The 18,288-nt window shown below is 42.6% G+C and overlaps 1 protein-coding gene across 1 annotated transcript in view; it reads right to left on the bottom strand.

The window, feature by feature from the left end:
- PTPRS (protein tyrosine phosphatase receptor type S) overlaps positions 1 to 18,288 on the bottom strand; it is a 567,518-nt gene that overhangs the window by 343,110 nt on the left and 206,120 nt on the right. The window contains exon 4 of the mRNA XM_073563025.1: positions 11,260 to 11,401. Within this exon, the coding sequence (XP_073419126.1) occupies positions 11,260 to 11,401 (142 nt within the window). The remainder of the gene's footprint in view (positions 1 to 11,259; positions 11,402 to 18,288) is intronic.

Raw genomic sequence — 18,288 nt, 5'->3', positions numbered from 1 at the left:
CATGGATGGTTGATATACAGAGCAATTTTTTTCGATCAACTGTGTCATCATTCCAGAGCCTTTATTTTGTTTGGATAGAAACAAAAGTCATATTTATCAGTTCCGTCTAAAGTGTGCACACTTAAGCTGCTTGTAGACCTGCAGACTTGCACCCCGTGACCATCCGGCCTCAAAGTGTATCCTGCAATGGGCTTTGGGCTTTACTGCTATGAAATTCATTATGTAGTAAAAACTGGGTGCATGATTGTCCAGGACAGTAGGATTACAGCAATACCAAACAATAATAGTTGGTGAAAGAATATTCCGAAGCGAAAAAAAATGTGCCCCCATTTTCCGAGACCTATAACGCTTTCATTTTTTGGCTGATGGAGCTTTTTGAGGGTTTGCTTCTTGTGTGGCGAGCTGACGTTTTTGGAGTAGATCCGATGTTTTTCATTTGTGGTGCTGTAATGACTGAAAAGCCCAATTCTGGCAATTTGGATATAATTTCCAATTACAGTGTTTACCAATCAAGTTAATTAATTTTCTGTTTTGACTGGAAATTTATGAACATGGATTCCACATATGTGTATTCTTTCATTTCTTTGTTTTTAATGGGGCAAATTGTGATTCAATATTTTAAATAATTTAAATTATTTTCATATATTTAAAAGCATTTTTTTATTTAATTAATTGTGTGTTTTGTAGGTCACATAAGAGATTTGGATCTGCAATTGTCCGATCGCTTGTACTATACACAGCAATACTACGCATTGCAGTATATAGCGAAAATCATGGTCTCCTATGAAGGCCAGCCTCCAGCTGATCTTCATAGAAGCATCATCATGACAGAAGCAAGAATCTTCAGCAGATCCCCTGACTGTGTGTGCACACGTAGTGGTTTCTTTTTGCGTTTTTTAACACGCGATTTTGCCGGGAAAAATAAGCATCCCATGCAATCCTATGGCATTCTACACATGCTCTGCTAATGCTGCGTATTTTTCCACGGCGAAATCACATCGCGGAAAAATATGCAGCATGCTCATTCTTTTTGCATAATCGCGGGAATTCTGCACGCATAGGAATGCATTGTTCGGCTTACTTTCCGCATGTGGCTATGGCCACCATATGCAAAGTAAGCGAAAACGTGCAGATGGTACCCAGGGTCTTGGGGAGAGGAGAATCTCCTCCAGGGCCTGGGTACCATATCCCTGTAAAAAAAAAGAATAAAAATAAAAAATCGTGATATTCTCACCTTCCGGCGTCCCGCGCAGCGTCCCCAGGCCTCAGCGATGCTCCCGGCATCTTCCTATCCCAGTGATACCTTGCAACAATGACCTTTGATGAAGTCGTGGTCTCGCGATACCTCACTGGCAACGGGACTTGCCGGGAGCATCGCGAGGATCGGGGACGCTGCGTGGGACGCCAGAAGGTGAGAATATCATGATTTTTTATTTTGTTTATTATTTTTACCTTTATATCTTTTTACTACTGATGCCGCATAGGCAGCCTCAATAGTAAAAAGTTGGCTACACTAGTCAAACACTGTGTTTGACGAGTGTGACCAACCTGTTAATCAGTTTTCCAAGCGATGCTCCAGATCGCATGGAAACGCTAGTATTCTGCAAGATAATTACGCTTGCAAAATGCTAGTTAAAACATGGGAAATACGCAGGAATTACATATGTGGAATTCTAGCGTATTTCCCGCGCAGGGAGTTGCGGAATTCCAGCGGAAATTTCCGCGGCAATTCCGCAACATGTGCACATAGCCTAATGGTAACCTATTGTCACCCTGTGATCGCAATGTGGAGGGAGACAATAAAGTTTATAATTTTTAATCGCATCCATAGACTTACATTGGCGAATCTGATCCGAAAATCGGTGACAATCGCAGCATGCTGCGATTGTCTCGGTCCGAGGAATGGATCCGATAAAAAAAAACGCATGATGGGAGCTGCCCCATAGAATAACATTGGGACGAATGCAATGCGATTTTTTATCGCATTGCATTCGTCCGATTTTATCGCTAGTGTGACTCCAGCCTAACAGGAGAAATTGCACCATACAATGTGTTGTGCAATTTGTCCTGAGTACGCCAATACCCCATAAGTGGGGGAATACTATTTTTGAGGCACAGTGCAAAGCTCAGAAGGGAAGAGGCGCCATATTGGAGTTCAGATTTTGCTAGAATGGTTTGAGGGTGCCATGTCACATTGGCAGAGCCCCTGAGGAGCCAGAACAACAGAAACCCCCTATATGTCAACTCATTTTACAAACGAAACACCCCAATGAATTTAGCTAGGGGTGCAGTGATCATATTGGCACCACTTGAGCCTCACAGAATTTTATAACATTGAGTGGTGATGAAAGGATAAATTACATTTTTTACCACTAAAATGTTGTTTAGTCCCAAGTTTTTCTAAGGCCTAATAGCAAATTTTATTATTTTACAAATTGAGGTCCATTTTTTCTTCAGTGCGCCCTTACCCTACATGTAATCAGGAAATATTTTTAAGGCACAGTGCAAAGCTGAGGAGGGAAGGCGCACCATACAATAGTGAAAATTTAACTTTTAGGCCGTGTGCCCACGCAAGTGTTTTTTAAGCATTTTTGAAGCGTTTTTCGGGGTCAAACCACATCAAAAACGCTTAAAATAAGCATCCCATTCATTTTAATGCATTTTGGCCTTTTTGTGCCAACTGATGCGTTTTTTTCCGCATAGGAAACGCTTAGTGGTTAAAAACGCAGCATGCTAATTAATTTTGCGGAAAAGTCCGCATTTTTAGCTATTTCCTATGAGTCCAAAAGACGCGTGGAAAAAAACGCATCAAAAACGCGCGGTTTTTGAGCAAAAAACGTGCGGAAATCGTGCAAAAAAAGTGCGCAAAAAAAACCGCGCACTTTCTGGGAAGGAGTTCGCTTCTGAAGCAGAAATTTTCTGCATACGTGGGCACATAGCCTTATGGTTCGGGGTTGCCATGACCCACTGAGAGAGCCCCTGAGTTTCCAGAACAGTAGAACCACCCATAAGTGACCCCATTTTACAAACTACACCTTTCAACAAATTCATCTAGGGGTGCAGTGATCATACTGACACCATGGGTGTGTCATAGAATTTTATACCATTGGGCAGTGAAGAAAAAATAACTACATTTTTACCACCAAAATTTTGTTTTAGCACCAGATTTTACATTTTCACACAAGAAGTGAGTAAAAATAGCACCATAATCTGTACCACAATTTCTACTGAACGTTGCAACACCCCATATGTGGCTATACAGTACTACTTAGCCATACGGAGAGACTCGGGAGGATCAGAGCACTATTTGCCTCCTGGAGCACAGATTTTCCTAGAACAGTTTGCAGACTCCATATACAGAGCCCTTAATTGCTAAAAGAGCAGAATCCCCCATCAAATGACCCCATTTTCAAAATTTATACCCGTTTGGGAAGTTATCTACAGGTGTAGAGAAGTTTTTTACTCCATGAGTGTTTTCCAGAAACAAGCAGCAATTAATGTTGCTGAGTGAAAATTGAAAACTGCCGTTGTAGTGACCAGTACGCTGTAGTGACCAGTATGTTGCAGTCACCAGTAAGTTGCAGGCACCAGTATGTTATGCCATGCTCATGCTTCTGAAGACATGCACCCATATGTTAGGCTCTCACCGCTTCAGAAATGATAACTATGTGGACGTTATATGTGGTTTAGGATTTTGATTTGGGAGCGCAGAACTTTCTGAACTTCTTTTGGAGGGCGAGGAGCCATTTTGCTTTTCCAGAGCCTTTGTACTACCAGTAACGTGGAAGCCACCTATATTTCTGTTAACAGATGACAGACTAGAGTGGGGACTTGCGTTTTTTTGTGGATTGATTTTAAGCTTTTATTGGGAACGTTTTACATAACATTTATCTGGTGCTCTACGCTGATCACTTACTTTGGGGTTTCCATCTAAATCTCTGAATTATGTGATTCAGACTAAAAACTCGAAGGATCCATTCACTATAATGAGACAGCAGAGTTACTCTGGACTCCATCTGGCCTCTGTTCAGCAGGGTCCTTCTTTCCAAAAGTGCACAAACCTGTGGCCGATAGCACTTTTATGCAATCCTCAAAAGACGGATATCACCGGATGACAGATCAGACGGCGTCCACAGTGCATTCATCTGCCTCATTATAGGGAATCTTCTGCCACAGGTTCGGTTTGAAGCATGTATTTCAGAGATTTACACAGAAGCCCTGGTGAAAGCGCTCAGAGCAGAGCGCAGGACAAATGTGAGCCGAGCCTTACTGCGGTCTTTTTGAGGCAGAATGAAAAAATCAACAGCTGGTGAAGAATTGGATTTATTTATTTTTTACACCGTTCCTCATGCGTTATAAGTGATTAGGCAACTTTATTCTTCAGGTTGGTGCGATTACAGCGATACCAGATTTATTTTGGGTTTTTATGTTTGGCTGCTGTCACACACTAAAAGCCACTTTTTACTGCAAAAAATAGCTTTTGCATCACCACATTTTGAGACCTATAATTTTTCTATATTTCGTTCCACACAGTCACGTGAGGGCTTGTTTTTTGATGAACAAGTTGACGTCTTTATTGTGACCATTTTCAGACACATGACATTTTTTTGATTGCTTTTTATTCGGATTTTTTGGAGGCAGAATGAAAAAAACCCAGCAATTCAGGAATTCTTTTTTTATTGGGGGGGGAGGTTTTATGTCGTTCCTCGTGTGGTAAAATTAATAAGGCAGTTTTACTTTTTGGGCCAGTACTATTACAGCGATACCACAGTTATATTTTTTTTATGTTTTGGCACTTTTACACAATAAAAACTATTTTATAGAAAAAATATTTTTTTTGCACCATTTTATTCTGAGAGCTATAACTTTTTTATTTTTCCGCTGATGGAGCTGATTGGCGGCTTGTTTTTAGCAGGACAAGATGACATTTTCAGTGGTACCATGTTTATTTATATTCATCTTTTTTGATTGAGATTTAGTTCCACATTTTGTTCGGCGGTATGATGATAGAGCATTTTTTTTTGCCTTTTTTATGGTGTTCACTAAAGGGGTTAACTAGTGGGACCATTTCATAGGTCAGGTACTTCTGGAGGCGGTGATACCAAATATGTGTACTTTTATTAGTTTTTTTTCATACAAATATTTATTTATGGGTACAATATATTTAGATTTTTTTTATTATTTTTTTTATATATATTTACCATTATTTAAAAACTTTTTTTTAAAACTTTTTACTTTGATTCACTATGGGACTATCATTTTTTTGCAGGCTCATCACTTGTACAGCATGGGGATGCAAGCAGCATCCCTGTTGTCACTGGGTTACCGCGACAGTGTGGAGTCAGAAGACTGCAGCGTCTGATTGCTCCTACTCCGGCACTGAGAAGAAGCACTTCTCCTTCATTTTAAATAGGTTTATTTCTTCTGGCAGAACAGAGGTTAATCGACCAGGTTGAAAATCCCTGTGCTCACAGGTGAGCTCGGTTAGTCACTCATTTTCCCTGTATAAACTGAGCTTTGTTACAAATCCTTGTCAGAGCTAGCATTTGCTGTATGGCTAACGGAGGGAGAGGAGCACATATGAGGAGAGTTTGATGATTGATCTGTGACTGTTGCTTGGTTTGTATGTGTGATAACTCCCTATCCTTCTCTATTTTGGTTTATTCCCCTACCTCTATGCCACCATGCATTGTTCTGTTATATGTGTGTGAATATTTTGTATGTCTGAGTTTTCTGTTAACCCTCGTTTGTGTTGCCTTATCGGGTGGTGTACTACAGTGCACAGGAGCACCCCTCTTCCCTGGGTGGGGGAAGAGAACAGACGGAGGGCTAACTCAGGAGATAAGGCAAGCATGGAGGCCCCAGCATCTCAACCTTTAGAAGTATTCTGGGGAGTAGGGAGAGCTAGGGCACCCCCTAGTGTTAGGGACAGAGAAGGAACCCCTGGACCCGGGTCACTCAACAGCTATGTCGTGACTCCTGTGCTATGCAAACTGTTTGATTGGAGCATATAAGGCTTTAATGTGTTGAGAGTGGTGCAGGACCGCTCTTGGCACTGAGTGCCGGGTGTCAGCTGATTCTGACAGCTGATCGGTGGATGGTGATTGCAGGCACACAGCAGGTGTGTGCACATAGGGATACGTCCAAGGTGGAAAAGGTGTTAAACTTAGTTTTCATATTTTTTAAAACTTCTTTTTACTATATTTGTTAGATCCCTTAGGTGACTTGAAACTGTGAACGCCTTGACCTGAGTTTTTACATATTTGTAAAAACATTTTTTTTTTTTACTTTTTACTGTATTTAATAGTTCCCTTAGGGACTCGAAGCTGCAATCGTCTGATTGCTTGTACTATACTTAGCAGTATATCACAATCTATGACGGGTATATGGGCACGGGACTATGGGATGGCGGATATGTATGATGGGTATATGGGCACGGGACTATGGGATGGAGGATATGTATGATGGGTATATGGGCACGGGACTATGAGATGAAGGATGTGTGATGGGTATATGGACACTGGACTATGGGATGGAGGATATGTATGATGGGTATATGGGCACGGGACTATGAGATGAAGGATGTGTGATGGGTATATGGGCACGGGACTATGGGATGGAGGATATGTATGATGGGTATATGGGCACAGGACTATGGGATGGAGGATGTGTGATGGGTATATGGGCACTCGACTATGGGATGGCGAATATGTATGATGGGTATATGGGCATGGGATGGAGGATATGTATGATGGGTATATGGGCACGGGACTATGAGATGAAGGATGTGTGATGGGTATATGGACACTGGACTATGGGATGGAGGATATGTATGATGGGTATATGGGCACGGGACTATGAGATGAAGGATGTGTGATGGGTATATGGGCACTCGACTATGGGATGGCGAATATGTATGATGGGTATATGGGCATGGGACTATGGGATGGAGAATATGTATGATGGGTATATGGGCATGGGACTATGGGATGGAGGATATGCATGATGAGTATATGGGCACGGGCCTATGGGATCGTGGATATGTATGATGGGTATATGGGCACGGGACTATGGGATGGAGGATAATTATAATTTTCTATAACTAACCACAGTTAGTTACTATGCCCGGGCAGCGCCGGGCTCTTCAGCTAGTCTCTTATAAATGCCAGCTACAGGCTGGCTTTCACAGGAGAATCATCATGACAAGCAAGGAGGTCTTCAGAAGACCCGGCTGTCTTGGCAACCTACGGTTCCAATAATATTAAAGGCATATGATAGCTGATTAAATCAGCCATCATCTGCCGGGAAAGATGCAGGCTTGACATGTGAACCAGAAGCCCTGCATTCCCTGTGTGAACACTGCCACATGCGGATTATTTTTCTGCACTGGTGTACCACACGGCCAATCCCTGATTGTAGGCTGGCTGTTTCATTTGGTATTTATGCACCTGTGCAGCTGCCATTTTACTTGGGTCCGCTGCACCTTGTATTAGTGCAGATGCATTTAGGCCTGTCTGGTTTGTATCTGAATTTTTTGGAGGATTTTTTCCTCTTTTTGAGGTTTTCATGTTAGAGTAGGACTGGCAAGTGTAAGGAACTTTGACGCAGTTTGCCAGCTTCCGTATTAAGGCCTTAATATCAACCAATACCTTACATATATTGATATGTTTTTTGTGCACTTTTTATATTTCTTTCAGGGTGCAGTTGGGCCCAAATGGTTCTGCAAACTTGTGGTCTCTGTTCACACGGGATGTATTCTAGTTGGCACTGGGCAGCCCCCCTATATGGTGTTACTAAGAGGTTGTGAAACAGAAGTCCTGCATTCCCTGTGTGAACACTGCCACATGCGGATTATTTTTTCTGCCCTGGTGTACCACACGGCCAATCTCTGATTGTAGGCTGGCTGTTTCATTTGGTATTTATGCACCTGTGCAGCTGCCATTTTACTTGGGTCCGCTGCACCCTGTATTAGTGCAGATGCATTTAGGCCTGTCTGGTTTGTATCTGAATTTTTTGGAGGATTTTTTCCTCTTTTTGAGGTTTTCATGTTAGAGTAGGACTGACAAGTGTAAGGAACTTTGACATGTGAGCCCGCATCAAAGTCAGTGAGCTGGCATATGACGTACTATTACATCATATATCGGTAAGGGCAGGGCTGTGGAGTCGGTGATCATTTTGGTGGAGTCGAAGTCGGTATAAAATGGACCGACTCCTAAAATATATAATAAATTGGGTACAGTAGTTCAATGCAGAATGTGCTGAATATTTTTTCATAGGAATTTGGGAAAGTTATGAAATGTCCTATAAATGACTGTTCTATTCCTGATCTAAGGCTACATTCACACACAGCGTTTTTCCTGCGTTTTTTGAGGATACGTTTTTCAATTGCAAAAGCAGATCAGCTTTTTAAAAAACTGCATCACCTCAAAGGTTTTTGAGCTCATAGATGTTTTCAATAGAGCAGATTTCTAATCTGCTTTTGCTATCTACTGTATGTATATATCCATTTATCCATATCTGTCTATCCATATCATATCTGTACCAAAAAGAATGAAAGCCGGGTAGCACACAGACTAACACTCCCTTTTTTTTAGCACCAGTCAGGTACACCTCATAGCTGCCCAAAAGGACTCCCAGGACAGGCATTGCTCGTCTTCAGTAACAAATCAATATCAATTGATAGTTGGAATAAATAGACTGCATTCACCACATCTTCTTAAGGTGCAGCCTTTATTTTCAAGTGTAGAGGTGTGCAGTATGAGGTTCTGCAGCAGCTGAGGTGTGCAGTATGAAATTCTGTGGAACAGTATGAGGTTCTGCCCCCCTAGGTTTGATCCTGGCTACGCCCATAGTGTGAATGTAGCCTGAGGATCTAGGCTTTATCTTGCTATAAGTCATAGTGTGTGTGTGTGTGTATGTGTGTGTATATATATATATATATATATATATATATACACAGTACAGACCAAAAGTTTGGACACACCTTCTCAATCAAAGCGTTTTCTTTATTTTCATGGCTATGAAAATTGTAGATTCACTCTGAAGGCATCAAAACTATGAATTAACACATGTGGAATTATATAATTAACAAAAAAGTGTGAAACAACTGAAAATACTGTGTGTCTTATATTCTAGGTTGTGTTGTGCAGAAGTCTGGTGGATACACAGCTGATAGTCCTACTGAATAGACTGTTAGAATTTGTATTATGGCAAGAAAAATGCTAAGTAAAGAAAAACGAGTGGCCATCATTACTTTAAGAAATGAAGGTCAGTCAGTCCGAAAAATTGGGAAAACTTTGAAAGTGTCCCCAAGTGCATTGGCAAAAACCATCAAGCGCTACAAAGAAACTGGCTCACATGAGACCGCCCCAGGAAAGGAAGACCAAGAGTCACCTCTGCTGCGGAGGATAAGTTCATCCGAGTCACCAGCCTCAGAAATCGCAGGTTAACAGCAGCTCAGATTAGAGACCAGGTCAATGCCACACAGAGTTCTAGCAGCAGACACATCTCTACAACAACTGTTAAGAGGAGACTTTGTGCAGCAGGCCTTCATGGTAAAATAGCTGCTAGGAAACCACTGCTAAGGATAGGCAACAAGCAGAAGAGACTTGTTTGGGCTAAAGAACACAAGGAATGGACATTAGACCAGTGGAAATCTGTGCTTTGGTCTGATGAGTCCAAATTTGAGATCTTTGGTTCCAACCACCGTGTCTTTGTGCGACACAGAAAAGGTGAACGGATGGACTCTACATGCCTGGTTCCCACCATGAAGCATGGAGGAGGAGGTGTGGGGTGTGCTTTGCTGGTGACATTGTTGGGGATTTATTCAAAATTGAAGGCATACTGAACCAGCATGGCTACCACAGCATCTTGCAGTGGCACGCTAATCCATCCGGTTTGCGTTTAGTTGGACCATCATTTATTTTCCAGCAGGACAATGACCCCAAACACACCTCCTGGCTGTGTAAGGGCTATTTGACCAAGAAGGAGAGTAATGGGGTGCTACGCCAGATGACCTGGCCTCCACAGTCACCAGACCTGAACCCAATCGAGATGGTTTGGGGTGAGCTGGACTGCAGAGTGAAGGCAAAAGGGCCAACAAGTGCTAAGCATCTCTGGGAACTCCTTCAAGACTGTTGGAAGACCATTTCCAGTGACTACCTCTTGAAGCTCATCAAGAGAATGCCAAGAGTGTGCAAAGCAGTAATCAAAGCAAAAGGTGGCTACTTTGAAGAACCTACAATATAAGACACAGTATTTTCAGTTGTTTCACACTTTTTGTTAATTATATAGTTCCACATGTGTTAATTCATAGTTTTGATGCCTTCAGAGTGAATCTACAATTTTCATAGTCATGAAAATAAAGAAAACTCTTTGAATGAGAAGGTGTGTCCAAACTTTGGTCTGTACTGTATGTATGTAATCGATAATATACAGTGTATTACATATTTACAATTTATTACCGTTTTTTGTGTTCTAAAGTTGTATTCCAATAAATAGATATTATGTTCTATCTAAATATCTTGATTATTGTATCATAGAAATGATTAAATGTCTGATGTTCACATTGTACTACAATAAATTTTTCACTTAAATATAAGCAATATATGTGGGAGTCGGAGTCGTGGAGTCGGAGTCGGTGTAAGGGAAATTGAGGAGTCGGAGTCGCAGGTTTGGCTTACCGACTCCACAGCCCTGGGTAAGGGGTTAAAATATTCAGAACCGCGTTCAGTAAGTTTACATTAATTCCTGCGAAGCACCTGAAGGATTATCAAAGTGGAAATAAAAAAGTGGTAACAGGAGAAAATGGACATTAAAGTTTATTACATATTATGATCCCGAATACAGAAATAGCCCATATGTGGTTGGAATCTACTGTTTGGGCACCTGTATTGTGGCTCTGCATGCTCCCACCTTTCCTTGTCATAACCATTAGACTGGATTTCATTAACTTCACAGATTTGGATTTGTTGACTCCGTGATAGGAACAACTACTGCCACTGTAAGTAATTATGTGACTCTTCCATTTCTATTCAAACATATGAGTGTTGTACAACATTTTACTTCCCCTTTTAAGATAACAAAACAGATCCAAAAAAAGAAATAACTACTGGCCATGTGAACAGAGCCTTACGCAACTGTTTCATTTGAGACAAGTAAAGAGATGAGCTCCACATCAATATGTACCAATTCTCTTATGATACTGCTGTACTGAGAAAGTTAGAAAACAAATGCATCAGTCGGAAATCGTTCTTGTACCTCTCAAGACAGTAAGTTTGGCACTGACTGTAGATTCACCCAGAATGTTCTGAGCAACGCATTCATACACATTTTCATCCCGTGGCGTGCGCAGAGGCTGAATACGCAGAACGGCACCAGCTCCCTCGTCAAACTCTATTGTCTGGGGAGAGTAAAAAGATGTGTAAACATTGAAACTTATCAGAAGACAAAAACATTTCATCAAATCAAGTAAAACAGACATTAGTTCAACAGACATTTATTTTAACGACTGTTCTCAGGTGACAGATGTAGGCCAGGGCTACACAGGGACATGAAACTGCAGTGACACATTGGATGGAAGTATTTGCTATAGTATTGCATTGTGACTTAAGGCCTACTGAGACAGTCACATATGTTTCCAAATGTGCGGAATATTCTGTGGTTGGTGGCAAGTCACACATGGCATGCAACTCATCATCAGCCTGGCTGTTTTACTTACAACAAAATCACAGCTCTAAACTAGTGGCACGCCAGCAAGTTGCGGTCAATTGTACAGATGTCTTTGATGGGCAGCTTTTCTGAGAAGTCACGATGCATGACACGTCACCGTGTTCCCCAAAGTAAGAGCAGAAAAGTCTGCTGCTGAAATGGATTTCTGCAAGCCCTGTTCAAATGCTTGGGATACTCACTGAAATCTCTGCAACAAATCTGTTGCAAAAGAACAGCAAAAAAATTGCAAATTCTTTTTATTCTGCATACTTTTTTGCATGCATTTTTAATGCGGTTTACTATGCAATAATAGTATAATAACTTTATATTAAGAGTCAGTAATGTGAATATAGTAAATACAAGAATGTACATATTTTTAGCTTACTTTTAGTACTTTTGGACAATAAAAGCATGTTTAATATTTTTGTGCTGTATGTTTAAAATTTTGATGTGACTGTATGAGGACTGGTGTACATATATAATTGTCTGAACCAAAAAGTGGGGACCTTAAATGGTTTTGGAGGGCTATATATAATAATACACCCAAATTGGGGAGAACCCCCCAAAACACTTCTCTATTAAACCATAAAAATTAACTTTTATTCTGTACCATGAAAAGATTGAGGGTGCACCTCACCACTGTCCCATCCCCTGATGATGCCGCACGAGCAGTGAAACATGCTGGGGGGAAAGGGCTATAATCATGTTTGTCCTATTCAGCCAATAAGTGCTGACACCCCGGGGTGTCATCCTATTCAAAAGCCCTAACATAGCCAAAGGACTAGTATAATCTTTAGGCAAATTTGGGACAGTCTTTTAATTAACACCTTTTGTGTGATTTAGATACTTGGGGGGTTCATACTAATTTGGGTATAATTATCTGAGCAATATATATCCAGTGGGGAAAATAAGTATTTTATACACTGCCGATTTTGCAAGTTTTCCCACCTACAAAGAATGGAGAGATCTGTACTGTATATCGTAGGTTCACTTCACCTGTGAGAGACGGAATCTAAAAATAAAAACCTGAAAATCACATTGTATGATTTGTACATAATTACGTTGCATTTCATTGCATTAAATACCATATTTTTCGGACTCTAAGACACACTATTTTCTGAAAATGTGGAGGAAAATGGGGGGTGTCTTACAGTCGGGATGTACTTGCGCTGGCTGTCATGGGAAGTTGGGGGAGCGGCAGCGACGGAGCAACGGGTCACAGGAGACAGAAGCTGTTTTTTTTTTAATGTTTTTCTGATGGGGGCCATGCACACCAGGGTGGGGATAGGGGCCAATCATACCAGGATAAGTATGGGGCCATGCATACCAGGACGGAGATGGGGGCCCTGCCTAAAACTATAAGGATGAGAGTGCCATGCATACCAGGATAGGGATGAGAGGGCCATGCACACTAGGATAGGGATGAGGAGGTCGTGCATACCAGGATAGGGATGAGAGGGCCATGCACACTAGGATAGGGATGAGGGGGTCGTGCATACCAGGATAGGGATGAGAGGGCCATGCACACTAGGATAGGGATGAGGGGGTCGTGCATACCAGGATAGGGATGAGAGGGCCATGCACACTAGGATAGGGATGAGGGGGTCGTGCATACCAGGATAGGGATGAGAGGGCCATGCACACTAGGATAGGGATGAGGGGGTCGTGCATACCAGGATAGGGATGAGGGGGCCATGCATACCAGGATAGGGATGAGGGGGCCATGCATACCAGGATAGGGATGAGGGGGCCATGCACACTAGGATAGAGATGAGGGGGTCATGCATACCAGGATAGGGATGAGAGGGCAATGCATACCAGGATGGAGATGGGGGCCCTGCATAAAAGTATAGGGATGAGAGGGCCATGCATACCAGGATAGGGATGAGGGGGCCATGCATACCAGGATAGGGATGAGGGGGCCATGCATACTAGGATAGGGATGAGGGGGCCATGCATACCAGGATAGGGATGAGGGGGCCATGCATACCAGGATAGGGATGAGAGGGCCATGCATACCAGGATAGGGATGAGGGGGAAATGCATACCAGGATAGGATGAGGGGGCCATGCATACCAGGATAGGGATGAGGGGGCCATGCACACTAGGATAGGGATGAGGGGGTCGTGCATACCAGGATAGGGATGAGGGGGCCATGCATACCAGGATAGGGATGAGGGGGCCATGCATACCAGGATAGGGATGAGGGGGCCATGCACACTAGGATAGAGATGAGGGGGTTATGCATACCAGGATAGGGATGAGAGGGCAATGCATACCAGGATGGAGATGGGGGCCCTGCATAAAAGTATAGGGATGAGAGGGCCATGCATACCAGGATAGGGATGATGGGGTCATGCACACCAGGATAGGGATGAGGGGACCATGCATACCAGGATAGGGATGAGGGGGTCATGAATACCAGGATAGGGATGAGGAGGCCATGCATACCAGGATAGGGATGAGGAGGCAGTACATACCAGGAAAGGGATGAGGGGGCAATGCACACCAGGGTAGGGATGAGGGGGCCATGCATACCAGGATAGGGATGAGGGGGCCATGCATACCAGGATTGGGAAGAGGGGACCATATATACCAGGATAGGGGATATTAGTGCAGAATTGACCACATTTTATGCTTCAATTATTTTTCTAATTTCCTCTTCCAAAACCTAGATGTGTCTTATGGTCCAATGTGTCTTATGGTCCAATGTGTCTTATAGTTTGAAAATACACTATTTGATCACCTACCAACCATCAAGAATTCTGGCTCTCACAGACCTGTTAATTTTTCATTAAGAAGACCTCTTACTCTTCACTCATTACCTGTATTAATTGCACCTGTTTGAACTCGTTACCTGTATAAAAGACATCTGGCCACACACTCAATGAATTACACTCCAACCTGTACGCCATGATCAAGATCAAAGGGCTGTCTAAGGACACCAGGGACAAAATTGTAGACCTGCACAAGGCTGGAAAGGGCTATAAGACAATAGGCAAGCAGCTTGTTGAGAAGACAACAACTGTTGGCAGAATTAATAGAAAATGGAAGAAACACAAAATGACTGTGAACCTTCCTCGGTCTGGGGCTCCATACAAGATTGTGGGGTAAGGATGATTCTGAGAAAGGTCAGAAATCAGCACAGAACTACATGGGAAAACAGTATTGAAGGGAGGATGGATGTGGTCAGGTATTGCAAGATTTGGGTCAATAACCTCGCTCCCTCAGTAAGGCTAGTTTCACACTAGCGTTCGGCAGAGCTGCGGAGGGCTGCGTAGCTCCTCCGTTAAGCCTCGCCCTCTGCCGCACCTCTTCCTTCATCTCCGCCTACGTCGTCATGCGTCCTGCGTACCCTATCTTTAACATTAGCTACGCAGGCCATGCGAATGCATGCAGATGCCTGCGCGTCATTTTGACGCTGTGCCGAACGCAACATGTTGCACTTTGTTGCGGTCGGCGCAGTGTCAAAATGACGCATGCACAGGCATCCGCATACATTTGCATGGCCTGCATACCCAATGTTAAAGATAGGTGAAGCAGAAGTCCAGCGTGGGTGATATCCATAAAAAATAACTTTTATTTCATTTTCATTAAAAGCACATAAGTCCAAAATTCATCTTTATATCCAGAGATACAAAAACGGGTAATTCTTACCACTGACAGCCACAGGCTTAAAGTGCATTTAAAATCATACGCGTTTCAACGGTCGTGCAGCCTTAATAGCTGCATCTAGTTCTCGCTCCGGCAGCTCCTGCGGCGAGTGATCACATGGCCCCACTCATAAAGGTAAAGAATATAAATTCCACGCCTATGGGAGTGGAGAGGCATGCATATTCATTACCTTAATGAGCGGGGCTATGTGATCGCTCGGCCGCAGGAGCTGCCGGCGTCAGAACGAGATGCAGCGAGGGCGCGCAGGAAGGTGAGTAGGATGTATGCTTTAAGCCTGCGGCTGTAGCTGTGCACGCTATAAGAGAAATGAATATTCATTTCTCTTTAGCAGCAGCACAGGCTTTAGCCACAGCCACCGGCTCCTGTCTCTGTGACCCGCTGCTCCGCCGCTCAACCTTCCCCCATCGGCTTTCTGGGACAATGACTCGTGCATAAGCCGAGGGGGCGTTTTCAGCACAAAACAATGTGCTGAAAAACTTGGCTTATACACAAGTATATACGGTAATTGAGGAACAACCATGAATGGTAAGTGCAATGAAGGGTTCATGCTGAATAGTTCTTGTCCATATTGGCAAAATAAATTACATAAAATCAATGCACAAAAAATCAATACATAACATAATTCAAATAACTACTGGTATCAATGTGCTAAATAAAGAAGTAGAAGTAGATAAAGATTTATTGTATGACTATAAAAAATATTGTATGCTGAAACCATGAATGTTATTGAAAATCTGTATAGTACATTCATTAAAATTATGGGTAAGTGTTATGTTGAATCAGCAAATTCTTACATTGTAAAAGAGACTTCCGGATCATGCATAGAACATAGTGACCCCAGAAGTCTACAGAGCAGTGACGTTACCAAGAAGAGGAGCAAAGTATTTAGTCAGCCACCAATTGTGCAAGTTCTCCCACTTAAAAAGATGAGAGCGGCCTGTAATTGACATCATAGGTAGACCACAACTATGAGAGTCAATATTTTGTTATATATCCTTTGTTGGCAATGACAGAGGTCAAACATTTTCTGTAAGTCTTCACAAGGTTGGCACACACTGTTGGTGGTATGTTGGCCCATTCCTCCAGGCAGATCTCCTCTAAAGCAGTGATGTTTTGGGCCTGTCGCTGGGCAACACAGACTTTCAAATCCCTCCAAAGGTTTTCTATGGGGTTGAGATCTGGAGACTGGTTAGGCCACTCTAGGACCTTCATATGCTTCTTTCAAAGCCACTCCTTCATGCCCTGGTGGTGTGCTTGGGAAAATTATTATGCGGAAAGACCCATCCACGTTTCATCTTCAATGCCCTTGCTGATGGAAGGAGGTTTGCACTCGAAATCTCATGATACACGGCCCCATTGCCAGCAAAGGATATATAACAAAATATTGAGATGAACTTTTGTTAATGACCAAATACATACTTTCCACCATAATTTGAAAAATAAATCTTGCTAAATCAGACAAGGTGATTTTCTGGATTTGTTTTCTCATTTTGACTCTCATAGCTGTGGTCTACCTATGATGTCAATTACAGGCCGCTCTCATCTTTTTAAGTGGGAGAACTTGGCAAATATTAATTATGGTAATCTTAATTGACCTAAAACGGGAAAGGTTTATTCTAATTTCATGTCAGACATTGAGAAAAACATGCATATGTGTGTCTTTTTATATAGTGTATGTAAACTTCTGGTTTCAACTGTTTCTTATTCTGCTGCTTTCTCCTCCGGGACTTTCAAGTGATGGGTAAAATTTGTATTCCGTAAAGAGAGATTTCCCTATAGTGAGATATCATAAGACAGTGCTACTTATAAGATTTTATGGAGAAGACAGGGGGTAGAGGAGCTAGAGGCAGAGCCTGACATTCTGCTGCAAGATCGACTAACATGACAATTACACGTCAACTTTTTTAAGCATTGGTCTCATATATAATTTATTACGTTAACTTGAACAAGAGCCTGTTTCAAAGTATGTATTTTTAACGTTTATCTAGGATATAAGTTGTCTGAAATGCTTTTTTTTTCTAAGAGTCATAATGGGTTAAAATAATGATAAAAAGTCATACTCACTTTATATGTGACCGCAGCAGGCAATCACAGGATTAATAAAACACTTGTATTGTTAATTTCCGAAAGTTAGAATCATGTGCTACCTACAGAGTTTGCACCTGTCTGGTATAGGCTTGCCATCCACCTGACATGGAGACTGTGAGGAGCTGACCAAGGACTTTTTCAAACACAGAACATCGGTACGGTGATCTTATTGTTGTGTTTGTTAGAGACTTTCTAGCTCTTCAGTTTAAGTGCACAAGTTTCACTGATAAGTGTTCTGCTTCAAGAGTAAATGTTTCCTTTCAGTGACAGAAAGCAGAGAAAAACACTTGGGTTGGATCTCATGTATACATAAAACCTACATTAGCATTTTGTGTCCTGCATCTGGTGGGGGGCATGTGTGTCTTTGCTTCTCTCTGCAGGGGTCATCCCTAATTCACAACCCTGCAGACAGGCTGGAGACTAGGCTTCTGGACCATTCTTTATTCTTTGAGGTAAAAGCAAATGTTTAAGAGGGAGTATGAGAATGAGAATGCTGGGTCTGGGGGAAAATGTGTGTAAATGGGTAAGTAAAGGTACTGTCACACTTAGCGATGTACCAGCGATATGACGCGGTCAGGATCGCTGGTGCATCGCTAAGTGGTCGCTAGTGAGCTGCCACACAGGCAGATCTCACCAGCAACATTGCAGGGGTCTGGGGTCGCTACTTACCTATCAGACGAGGCGATCCTGACGTCCTCCCGCCCGGCTCCACGCGTCGCTCGTCTCCACAGCAGGAAGCGCCGCAGGAAGCTGACGACGAGAAACAGTCCAGCCTGTTCTCGCGCGATCAGCGATAATCAGCGGGGGAGCCGGTCG

Source organism: Dendrobates tinctorius, unplaced genomic scaffold (assembly GCF_039654945.1).
Source record: "Dendrobates tinctorius isolate UK_male_01 unplaced genomic scaffold, ASM3965494v1 ptg000377l, whole genome shotgun sequence".
In the NCBI taxonomy this organism is placed as follows: Eukaryota; Metazoa; Chordata; class Amphibia; order Anura; family Dendrobatidae; genus Dendrobates; species Dendrobates tinctorius.
Note: the sequence above shows the minus strand (reverse complement) of the source record. Positions and strands in the feature narration are given on the sequence as shown.